This window comes from Lepus europaeus, chromosome 10 (genome assembly GCF_033115175.1).
Source record: "Lepus europaeus isolate LE1 chromosome 10, mLepTim1.pri, whole genome shotgun sequence".
Classification (NCBI taxonomy): domain Eukaryota; kingdom Metazoa; phylum Chordata; class Mammalia; order Lagomorpha; family Leporidae; genus Lepus; species Lepus europaeus.
In genome coordinates, this window is record NC_084836.1 from 69,131,057 (window position 1) to 69,143,713 (window position 12,657).

The 12,657-nt window shown below is 43.4% G+C and overlaps 1 protein-coding gene across 5 annotated transcripts in view; it reads left to right on the forward strand.

Moving 5' to 3' along the window:
- SLC11A2 (solute carrier family 11 member 2) overlaps positions 1-11,768 on the forward strand; it is a 64,010-nt gene extending 52,242 nt beyond the window's left edge. For all 5 annotated transcript variants that reach the window (XM_062203667.1, XM_062203665.1, XM_062203664.1 and 2 more), the window contains exons 13-17: positions 147-296; positions 803-876; positions 1,486-1,639; positions 4,009-4,062; positions 10,315-11,768. In XM_062203667.1, coding sequence (XP_062059651.1) covers positions 147-296; positions 803-876; positions 1,486-1,639; positions 4,009-4,062; positions 10,315-10,392 — 510 coding nt within the window. In that variant the 3' untranslated portion in view covers positions 10,393-11,768. The remainder of the gene's footprint in view (positions 1-146; positions 297-802; positions 877-1,485; positions 1,640-4,008; positions 4,063-10,314) is intronic.
- Positions 11,769-12,657: the final 889 nt, after the last annotated feature.

A 12,657-nucleotide genomic window follows, 5' to 3' on the forward strand; every position in this document is an offset into this window, starting at 1 on the left:
CCAAGCCGTGTCTTACTCACTGTGTTACATACCTGCCCCAGATGAGACTTTCTACTCCCATGCTTCTAAGAGTCTCTCCTGGGCCTCCCCAGACCTTTTTCTTTCTCCTGTTCCAGATTTCATCCTGCTCCTGTGCTTTCTTGCAGGGATTCCTGAATCTCAAATGGTCACGCTTTGCCCGAGTGATTCTGACACGCTCAATTGCTATCATCCCCACTCTGCTTGTATCTGTCTTCCAAGATGTAGAACATTTAACAGGGATGAATGACTTCCTGAATGTTCTGCAGAGCCTACAGGTAACAAGGGAGCTGGAGCATTATGTACTGCCCTTGGGTGCCAAACCTGCTGCTGGGTGCTTAGGGGGAAGTTGAGAGGAAGAAGGGATCACAGCCTTGGTGTGTGGTGAATGTGCACGGAGTCCCCAGGATCCAGAGGCCTTTTAGAAATGCTGTTGTTTTTTAAGCTTGTTATAAGGGAATTGTGAGCCATACTTACATGTTGTACAAAATGTGGTTCATTAATCCAGCAAGCAGTATGTGACTGTATAGGACACTGTGCTAGGTCCTGTGAAGGTTAGTAAGACAAGTCAGATATAAGTATTTGTAGACACAGACACTTATGATCATGAATATTAGGGAGTTAACAACAGCTCTACCTGTTTCAACTTAATGCTTGAAAATGTGGGGATGAGAAGAGGAGTAGATGAGACAAGGTTTAGTTTCCAATTCGTTAACTGCACTGGTCTCTGGGGTCAACACACAGCCCCCCAGAAGCCCCATATGATCTTACTCTTTTTTTCCAGCTCCCCTTTGCTCTCATACCCATCCTCACATTCACAAGTTTGCGGCCCGTGATGAACGATTTTGCCAATGGAATGTGAGTACACTTTTCTTAGTTCCCCAAAGGGGTGCTGCTGTGTGTGGGAAGAGTATTTTCATCCCAAGGTCCAGTTTGAAATGAGTCATGTGGGGAACTGTGTGCGCTGGGAGAGAATTGCCAGCTGCTTCCTCTTTGTGCTACAGATTGGAGATGGAATGCAGCTGAGGAGGACAAAGCACATTTTGCATGTCTGGGGAAAATGTTCAGATTGTAGACTCCAGTGCTTCAACCTCAGCCGTCTAAGTTTGGAGCACTTTAAATTCTGTGTTAAGTGATCTTAATCAGAAAGTTATAAGCTAATAATTTTCATGTATACTTTTCAAGGGTGTGGTATTTGAAATGATTTACTACATTTTCAAGGACACTAGTGAAATGGCTTGTTTATATAGCTTGCTGTATTTCAAGGACTTAAATATTAAATATCTGATGGTATTTCTTCCGTCTCTCCTCATGATTGCCCAGGTTTGACTCTTTGAATCCAATCATGAATAAATTTAGGGCCATTTTACAGTTCATTTTGAAATGCCTGTTAAGCTTGTCCTGTTTCCTGTTCTGTCTGTAGCAGGCGAGGCTGTTCCACCAGTGACCGTGCTGATTCTTTTACAGAGGCTGGAGGATTGCAGGAGGAATCTTGGTCCTCATCGTTTGTTCCATCAACATGTACTTTGTAGTGGTTTATGTCCGGGAACTAGGGCATGTGGCGTTGTACGTGGTGGCTGCCGTGGTCAGTGTGGCATATCTGGGCTTTGTGTTCTACTTGGTAAGTCCTTTGTGGAGGGGCCAGGGACAAAGATATCTGAGATGGTGGAGGTAGGGCTGACTGACATTCAGAAATGAGTATATCAGAGTACATAACAGTATCTCTTAGTTATTGAGCCAGTTTGTCCAGAATTGCCAAATCAGCTCTTTATATTCATAACCCTAAAACTTCCTTTGGTTTGTATAATTTGTTTATTTCTAAATCTGTCACTTCTATGTGGTTTCCGTTCTTAATAATTGCCAACAAGAGAATATAGAATGTTGGAGTAACTAAAATAAGGGAAGCAGTATTGTCAGTGGATGGTGGTGGTACAAGATAGAGCTGGAGAAGGGGATTGTTATTAGGGTGGTACTCGTGTTGGTTCACAGCCCCCCTCAGCTGTACCACTTACCAGCTGTCTATGTAAATGGTGATCTCTTATTGGCTCATTCAAGAGTCATTTAAAACAGCCATTGTTGTGAAATAATGATACAAACTAATTTACACTCAGATTATCTGACTTCTTTTTTAAAGAGTGGGTGTTTGCCCTAGCAGTTAAAATGCTCTTGCCCCTTATCAGAGTACTTGAGTTCCAGTCCCTGTTCCAACTCTTTTTTTTTTTTTTTTAACTTATTTATTTATTTATTTATTTTGACAGAGTGGACAGTGAGAGAGACAGAGAGAAAGGTCTTCCTTTGCCGTTGGTTCACCCTCCAATGGCCACCGCGGCCAGCATGCTGCAGCCGGTGTACCGCGCTGATCTGAAGGCAGGAGCCAGGCGCCTCTCCTGGTCTCCCATGAGGTGCAGGACCCAAGCACTTGGGCCATCCTCCACTGCACTCCCTGGCCACAGCAGAGAGCTGGCCTGGAAAAGGGGCAACCGGGACAGAATCCGGCACCCCGACCGGGACTAGAACCCGGTATGCCAGCACCGCAGGCGGAGGATTAGCCTATTGAGCCACAGTGCCGGCTCCTGTTCCAACTCTTGATTCTAGCTCCCTGATAATTACATATCTTGGGAGGCAGCAATGATGGCTTGAGCAGTTGGATGCTTGCCATCCAGGTGAGAGACCTGAATTGTATTTCTGACTCTTGGTTTTGGCCTTGGCCTAGCCTCGGCTGCTACTGTCATTTGAGGAGAGACCCAGCTGATGAGAGCTTTTTCTCTGTCTCTCTCTTCTTCTCAAATAAAAATAGTACTTTTTTTTAAAAATGTAGAGTAAATTACGTAGAAATGATAATGCTTGTCTTCAGAAGATGAGATTATGGATGTCTTCGCTACATCTTTTTTTTTTTTTTTTTTTTTTTGACAGGCAGAGTTAGACAGTGAGAGAGAGATAGACAGAAAGGTCTTCCTTTTTCCATTGGTTCACCCCCAAGTGGCCGCTATGGCCGGCGCGCTGCACCAATCCGAAGCTAGGAGCCAGGTGCTTCTTCCTGGTCTCCCATGTAGATGCAGGGCCCAAGCACTTGGGCCATCCTCCACTGCACTCCCGGGCCACAGCACAGAGCTGGACTGGAAGAGGAGCAACCGGGACAGAATCCGGTGCCCCAACTGGGACTAGAACCTGGGCTGCCAGTGCCACAGGCGGAGGATTAGCCTAGTGAGCCTTGGCGCCAGCCTCTTCTCTATATCTTTAATGGTGCTTGTATCAATGAGAAACAGGTTACAGCAACAGTAACAATAAGTGCTGCTGTTGATCTCCAGGCAACTTACTAGTCCCCATGCCAGGGTTTGCCACAGGTTAGCTAATGCAACTGGTACAGCCTGCTGAGCTGCTCTGTCAGTACCTGTTAAGAAACTAAATAGCAGTAACCACTATACAATCAGCTCTCATCTATACAAATGTCTTCAGCAGTTTCACTAGTATCGGGGTGACTAAAGACATATTGGCACTTTCATGTGGCCAGCACTGTGGCTCACTTGGTTAATCCTCTGCGCACGGTGCTGGCATCCCATATGGGCGCTGGTTTCTAGTCTCAGTTACTCCTCTTCCAGTCCAGCTCTCTGCTGTGGCCCTGGAGGGCAGTGGAGGATGGCCCAAGTGCTTGGGCCCTGCACCCGCATGGGAGACCAGGAAGAAGCACCTGGCTCCTGGCTTTGGATTGGTGCAGCGCCAGCTGTAGTGGCCATTTGGGGAGTGAACCAATGGAAGGAAGATCTCTCTCTCTCTCTCACTGTCTATAACTCTACCTGTCAAATTTTAAAAAAAAAAGACATATTGGCACTTTCATAACCAACTTGCATGAAGGAAAGATTCTCCTAGCTTTTTCAAACAGCTCTTGTCAGGAAGGGAGCAGGTTCACACTGGAGTGTGTGTATGAGCAGTCGTGGTGGGGAGAAGGCTCTCTGAAGAGCTGGGTGAGTGATGACCACATTTGTCTTTCAGGGTTGGCAGTGTTTGGTTGCACTGGGCATGTCCTTCCTGGACTGTGGGCACACGGTAAGCATCTCTAAAACCTTGCTGACCGAAGACGCCAACAGTGGCTACACTAAGTAAACACTGGATCAGTCTGTCTTCTGCAGGTAGCCATCAGAGCCAGTGTGTTTCTATGGTTTACTGTGTGAACATAGACAAAAGTATGTGCTATTGCACAGGCTGCATTTAGGACCCAATGTTGGTTGGAAATGACTCTGTTCCATATGTGTGTGATGGCATTCTTTTTTATCTTTGACCTTCTAACCTAGAAAGTGCATCAGGTAGGATCTTTGAGAAGTTGACTTTTGCTGCTGTCTTCCCAACACTAAACTCTGAAGTATCTGCCCGAGGACTAGCCTGTGTTATCCTATTGAGAGAAAATTCTCTGTGCATGATTTTTAGCCAGGGTAAATGTTTAAAAAGAATTGGGAGATGCAATACATTTTTATAGTGCAAGCTACAGATGGATATGCAAATTTTGCTTATCTTGATAATGATTTTAAATGGCTATGAAATACTTTTTTATACATACTCTTTAAATTATTTTAATTATTAAAAGCTTCAACTGGAGTTGTTTGAAAAGAGATACTTACCTCTGTCAGGCTCAAAATAGTATTTCTTGATTAAGCTGAGAGACGTTGAGAAAGTGTGATGAAGATGAAAAATGGAAAAACGGTCAAACTCCTTTGTAGGTGGTGGTTACTGTCACTTTCTAGAGATCCTCCTTAGAGAGGGGAAGATGATCAGGGTTTCCTTGGGAGTCCTGATTCTGAAAACCTTCATGTCAGTACAGAGCTTCCCCTATGATACCACTCTTGAGCTCATCAAGTTGTAAAACTTTCTTCCTCCTCCAAGGAGGTAGAGGGGTGATAGAAAAAGATGGTAGCATTAATGAACTAAGAGTGTTGTGAGATTGAGAATAGGCTGAAAGACTCAAGGGGAAGGAGAGCCAGCTGTTGTGTCCCTCAAAGCCGCCTCTCACGGAATCGTGTTGCTCTGATGCGTCACTATGCCTCGTGCCAGGAGGACTTGGAGGCAGTCTCAGGAGCAATGAAATTTAGCTGTTCCAAAGTTCCTGCTCTCGCAGCTCTCCCTCCATGGGTGTCCCTCCATGGGTGTCACTGTGGTTGCGTAGTTGAACTGGGCTGTCTCTAGAGCTGTTCCCTCAGAGGGAAACACTGACACCAGATGGTGGAGCTGTGGAGTCAGAGGAAAAGGGTGTCTTCAGCTTGAAGCTGCTGTTCTTCAGCCACTTCAGACATATTTACACGCGGAGCCTGAGACGGTGTGATCACCTCAAAGCAAGTCACGTCTGTCTGGTGGAGTTAAGTAATCAAGTCTTTCATATCCAGTGACGTGGCGATGACACTAGTGGAAATGACATTGAAGGACTTCTCATTTTTGGAGCTTTCCTTCTGATTAGTGTTCTCTGTTCATCTCAATTCTCAAAGGCATTATTCCTGATGTTTTGCACACAAAGCACAGACTGGATGGATAGTCTTTTTATAAAGCATTAAGAGTAAACTGTTTCCCAGCTCATTCATTTTTCTTAGCCCTTCAAGCAATGTAGCACAGAATCACGAGTGACATTCCCCTAACTCTTCTCACGGCTGCTCGCTTTCCCCTGTGGCCATCATTCCTCCAACCTGGTCAGCAGGAGCTCTGAAGATACTAGATACTGACATCCTGAACTCTCACTTGGCTGCAGTAGGGGAGACCAAACTGACGAAACAATTCTTTTTAAAGATGGTACCCTAGTGTGTATCAGTCTCAAATTCATAAATGTCTAGGATCCCAGGTAAAAGCCAATAGTATTCTTTAAAAAGTTATATATATATATATATATATATATATATATATATATATATGAATGACTTGGAATGATGAAAGATTTCTTCCCAGTTAAATGACATTTTATAATACCACATGTTTAGTATTTTAGTGTTGAAAACACTCCCAAAGGGTATTCTATTGGATCCTCACAGAGGAAAAGTGTACTTGAACACTCTGGCTCAAGAAGCAATGTGTAGAAACTTAAGTCATTCAATGCCAGCATGTGCAGAGTGTTTATGTTGAATGTTTAAGGATGTGCAGTTGTACTCTATGTAAATTGGTCCTTGTTCTCTTTAACTGTGATATGAAAAACTCATGCTGTATACTCAAAATCAAAGGGTGATGTAGAGCCTCAGTTTGGCTTCTGTGAGGTCCTGTTTGTGGTATTAATAGTGGTTACCTTAGTAACCCCATTTAACAGTGTAAAAACATGATTTGTAATTAAAAAATCTTTTTACAATCTGGTTTCCTGATTATTTATTTAACCTTGAAAGTACATTGATACACAAATATTGAGACAGAAATTACCACTTAGAATGGTACTAGACCCCACTGCCAGTGATTTTCTCCTAAAAGAGATAAAGGAGTGAGTTTAGTTGTCAGAAGGCTTGGATTAATTACAAAGACTGAAACACTAATTTCTGTTTGCTCACTTAGCCAGAGAGTTTCGCTGTAGCTACAGGTCACTCCATTACCACGTTTAAGTGGCAGAGATTTAATCTGCCACTCTTACGTAAGCTGAGTGCTTTTCTGTTTCTGAGTCTTGCTTCACCTGTGAAGTAGGCTTTTACATTTTATGTCAGATGCCAGAACACGAGGATTTAAAGAAAGAAACCACATTATTAAGCTTAAAATGAATGAGCATGTTGGCATCTAGATAATAAGTAGAAATACTGGCACTGTTTCTTAAGGAGAGCGGCAAAGCTCAGGCAGGGTAGACTACTAGCCCTGTCGTAGCATGTGACGGGCAAATCTGAGTCACCAGCTAATGTGTCCCAAGGATCCAAAGCTCATTTCCCCTTTCTCTGTTGCAAGCTTTCCCTGCCTGTCCTACAGGAGCTGAATACTGTAAGTAACTCCCTAGAAGTAATTTGGTAAGAATGTTCTGCATATTGTCGCTCATTAGTTAGCTCTCTGAAAGTCTGGAGCCAAGTTAGAAGGCTTAGCAATTTGAACGGGGTTGGGCATTTGGCTCAGTGGTTAAGATGCCCTTGGGATGCCCACAGTTCCCGGGTTCAGGTCCAGGCTCCAGTCTGCATTCTGGCCTCCTGCTAACGCTCAACCTGGGAGGCAGCAGGTGATGGGTCAAGTGGCTGGATCTCTGCCACCCACCTGGGAGACCTGGCTTGAGTTTCAGGCTCCTGGCTGCGGCGGACCTTTGAGGAATGAACCACCATAAAGAAAACTCTCTCTTTGTCTCTCTGTCTTTTAAATAATAAACAACAAAAAAGTTAATTAAAAAATATTATTTGAAGATCCTGATTTGAGACTTTTTTTTTAAGCTCTGTCTTCTGAAATGCCTTCTGCTCCTTCATTGGTAGAAACAATGTGTCTAATCTGTCAGCTTCTTAGGGCACCTTAACTCATGAATGTAAAAATGCTGACTCACTACCATGCCCTAGTCCTGGTCTGAGCACTTGCATTATGTTATTTAGTCCTCCTAAGAACAAGATGATCAGCCTCCATGTAGATGAGGCAACTGGAAGGCCTGCATCACATTGCTAATAAGTGAGCATTTGAGCTTAAGCAGCTCAGTTCCTGATTCCAGATTTTCATTTCCAAACCGTCCTGTATTTGATTCCCAAGCCACCCTTGCTAGAGTGACACACTAAGCTTTGTTGGTTAGCAGCACCAGGACCATCAACGTGTAGAAGCATTGGCTTGATACTCTTAAGTTAGTGCTAAGATATGTGTTAGTTAAGAAGTTGCCAACTGGTAGGAATTTGACCTGTGCTAAATTGACAAAAGTAAATTTGACAGCTTTTGGTAGGTGCAAAGAGAATGGGCAAGGCCCTTTAGGGTCCTACCCCAGCAACAGTTAGGAACTCAAGCATTACCCATCTGCACCTGCGTTTCAGACTATTCCTGCACCACTTAGCACCATTTCTGAAAGTGTCAGCAAGACAAGCTGCTCTAATGAAGGGATTGTCAACTGAATCATCTAAACGAAACATTGTGAGGGGATTGTGAGACTTATAGTGCAACCCTTGCTTCCTACTTAATGAGGATGCCCACCAACTTTGCTCACTTGGCAAAGGGCTCTAACAAATTGTCAGTGTGTCTGACAAGTGTTCTTGTTCACCAGAGCCTGGGATGTAAGACCCTAAAGTGCATAAGCAAGCAGCAGTCTGAAGAACTGTCTTTCTGTCTTAGAGGCAGTGTGAATCAGTATTTTCTCAGTCCATTAGTTGGGCACTGATCGGTCCCTGTTATTTTGAAAGTCCTCCCAACAAGCCTGTGGGGTCCAATTGGTGATGTGTTAAAAAAATATGCATTGAAGATTGGCATGAGATTGTGCTTGGGATTTTCAAATGTAGCAATTATTCTAATTTTGTAGATAAGTAGAGTAAGGCTACAAAGGGATCCAGGTCATGCTGAAGGCTGTAGGAAGTAGTAGAGGCGGGACCTGAACCCAGCCTGGTGCCTTTTCCACTACACCGTGGGATAGTTCCTTGTTGTGGATTTATTACCTGCATTCTTCACTAACTTGGAGGTTGTTGTCAAGGGGCAATGGCATCCCTAAAGTCCTAGGTAGTAACAGTAGGGCTAAAATGATAACTCAGTGATTGTCCCCAGGGGAGGGCGTTTGGTGAAGTGATTGAGACCCCACTGGGGGAGCAAACATTCAGCGCAGAGGTTAAGATGTCCGCATCCTGGTGCAGAGGTGAAGTCACCACTTACAGTGCTGTCGTGTAATACGAGTTCCAGATCAAATCCCAGCTGCTCTGCTTCTGATCCAGCTCCCTGCTAATGTCCCTGGGAAAGCAGCAGAGGATGGCCCAAGTACTTGGGCCCTGCCACCCATGTGGGAGACCAGGATGGAGTTCCTGGCTCCTGGCTCCAGCCTGACCCAGACCTAGCTCTTGTGTCCACTTGAAGAGTGAACCAGCAGATGGAAGATAGATATTTCTCTCCTCTTCGTTCTCTTTCTCCCTCTTTCCTTCCTTATCTCTTGCTTTTTCAAATACATAAATCATTTTTAAAAAAAAAAAGATGCCTCCATCCCATATCAGAGGATCTTGAGTTAAGTCCTGGCTCTGCTTCCAATTCCAGTTTACTTCTGATGCACACTGGGAGGCAGCAGGTGATGGCTCAAGTAATTGCAAGCCATGGAAGACCTGGATTGAGTTCATGGCTCTTGACTTCAGCCTGGCTCTGCCTCAGCTGTTCTGGGCATTTGAGTAATGAACCAGCAAAGATAAAAAGATTTCTGTCTCTTCCTTTCAAAAAAAATGTTTTTCAAAAAAGACCTTTTTGGGATACCTGCATCCCAAATCAGAGTACCTGGGTTTGAGTCCCTACTGCACTTCCAATTCAAGTACACACCCAGGAGACAGCAGTTCATGGTGCAAGGGTCCCTCCTAGACATGTGGGAGACCCAGACTGAGTTCTAGGCCCCCCCTCCTAGACATGTGGGAGACCCAGATTTGAGTTCTAGGCCTCTGGCTCCAGTCAGGCCGGTCCCTGCTGTTCTAGGAGATTGGGTGGTGAACCAGCCAATGGAAGATTTCTCTCTGTCACACTATCTTTGCCTTTAAGATTAAAAAAATAATAATTAAAAAAATAGACATCAATTTTTAAAAATTTTTCCTGGTCATTGTCAGGGGAAAGAAAAAAATATAAAAAGAAATACAGTGTTAAAGATCCCAACACAAACCATCTGCATTCACTTCTCCAGGAATAGGGTCTGGAAATGTGTTTTAAAAAGCAACTGAGATATGATACTGATTCCGCTTGGCAAATATCTGAGACCCATAGGTCGTCCTCTCAGTCAGCACATGCTATTTTATGTTTTTGTGTTTTCACAAAAAGCCCTTTGCTTAGGTGCCAAAGGATAATGGGGTCAGGTTTATAGGGCTCAGGACTTAGGCCATTTGAAATTTGATTCCTACTATACACAGAGGTAAAACACAAGAGCACTTATTGCAGGTTTCTTTCTGTTATCCTGATCTGAATACCCATAATAAGGCAGGGCTTGTCCCAAGAATTGTCGGTGTGCTAATTTTGGGGGAGGGCATTTGCCACTATCTCAGTCCTAGACTGCTCACAGGTGTTGTTTGAAGTATCAGGAACCACTCATGTATCTATCAAAGTCATTTCTTTTTTGAAATAGAAATCCGAAAAGACCTAAAATGATATTCTAATTTTAATTACATAAGTGCCAACTTCAGTATTTAAGTACTTGAACATCAGTCTAACCTTCTTCCATCTTTTTGTCCTTAGTACCACCTGGGATTGACTGGCCAGCCCGAACTCTACCTCTTGAACACCGTGGATGCTGACTCGCTTGTATCCAGATGACAGCAGCTTAACAGCATATAAGACTGCTTTCTTTAAGTCCGTTTTGTGCCAAGGGCTCTGTTAAAATATCTCTGTTAGTTCAGAGGTGAGTTTTGTTCAGAAGTTTTGAACAAAAGGCAAAGCTTTCCTCACAGGAAGGGTGTTGAAAACAGACAGTGTAAGTGTAGGTCAGAGACCACGCACCTCATAACAGTCACACAGACCAGTTAAGAAATTGGCCATTGTAATGGCCACACACCCCTATGGGTTTGTGTCTTGACTTCTGGGTTTTGAAAAATATATATGTCTATTTATTTATCTAAGCCTGAACATACCAGTTTGGGTAGTTTTAAGTTTATATAAGACAAATCTTTTGTATTTTTTTAAAGAGTATTTTCAGGTAAATCAAATATTTGGATCACAAGTGAAAAAGTGAAGTAGTCAGATTGTCTTAGCATGAACTTTACTGTGCCAGGTAAATTTCATTTCAATTTTAATCAGCCAGATTACAGTCTTGGTATCCACTGATATTAGCACATTTATTCCCAAAGAAAATGTTTCTTCTATTTGGAAATCATACTTAACCCTTGTTATCACCCTGCTTTAATTATTATTGTATTTGTTGTTGCTTATCTTGAAATGTCTTCTAGTTATTAAACAGGGATGTAATGACAGGATTTGCCAAAGCTCTTAGTACACAGTTACAGAGTGCGGGCACTGCACTTTCGCCAGTGATGAATTGTGCACACGGCATTGTAACTCAGCCCACTCTGGCATTCAAGTTTCAGAAGGAAAAAGAAGAAACTTGTGGCTTGTAACTTTGTATGTCCTCACAAAAGATAATGGAAGTACTAATCTTATTTCTACTGTTAATCCCACGATGTCTTGTCTTTCCAGTTTTCTCAGTGATACTCCAAACATTCCCAAGGACAAAAGTCTTATTTCTGGGAATGACTAATATTTATATTGTTGAGTCTCCTAGGAAATGCTAAGCATTTCTCTTCAGGTATTAGTACAAGTAATTTGAGGGTAATATAGACTGGGACTTACTAGTTTAGTCCACATATCACAAACTGCCTACATTAGGTTATAGATTTCTTTTGACCTCTCTTCTTAACTAGTTGTTTTTTCCTCTTAAAATTTGTACAATAAAGTCCATATGTAAAAATTAAAAGCTTTATCATAATTGTCTGAGATTCAGAAGATTTGCAACTTACCTCACATTCCTGCACAAAGTGCAGTTGACTGGAACTAAGTGGCAGCTGTCCATTTTCTGTGACATACCCTTCTGGGTGGGGCACACGCCATCACATCTCCCCTTTCTTCCTTTTGGCCCCAGAAGTGTTGAGTCTGCAAACTGTGCAGCCTTTCTGTAACTCTGAGCATTATTTTTTGTCTTCTAGCATTAAATTGAAATATCTTACCTCTGTGCCTTGAACTTATTGCCTTCTAGAAGGTCTTTTTTTTAAATTCAGACATTACCTTTATTTATTATGGTTTGGGTCTCTAAATGTCCTCTCTCCCTCCCTCCCTCTCTGCCTCTTATCTCTCCCTTTTCCCCTTTCTTTCTGTTTATTTGAGAGAGAAAGAGGGCTCCAGTCTGATAGCTTACTTCCCAAATTCCTGCACTGGCCAGACCTGGTCTGTGGGCAAAGCCAGAAATCCAATCCAGGTCTTCCACGTGGGGAGCAGGAACCCAAATACTCGAGCCATTGCTGCTGGCTCTCAGGGTCTGCACCAGCAGGAAGCTGGATTCAGAAGCCAGATTCTGGAAGTGAACCAAGGCACTCTGATGTAGGGCAGTTGGCATCTTAACTGCTAAGCTAATTACCTGCCCCAGGGGATTTTCTGATATGACACTTTAACGTTCCTTCATTTTGGGGGCCGACTCTGTGGCATAGCAGGTGCTGCGCCTGTATCCCGTATGAGTGCTCATTTGAGTCCTGGCTGTTCTGCTTCCAATCCAGCTCCCTGCTAAAGTGCCTGGAAAAGCAGCAGAAGATGGCCAAGTCCTTGGTCCTCTGCACCCATGTTGGAGACCAGGAGGAAGCTCCTGGTTCCTGGCTTTGGATCAGTCTAGCTTCAGCCATTGTGGCTATTTGGGGAGTGAACCAGTGGATGGAAGACCTCTCTCTCCCCTTGCATTCCCCCCCAACCCCAACTGCCTTTCAAATAAATTAGTAAATTCTTTTAAAAAAAATTTCTCTCATTTCTACTTGATGGGCTCTTGAAAGTTGAGCTAATAAGCAACCTTGTAACCCAGGTCTGAGTCCTTGTGATCTTAAA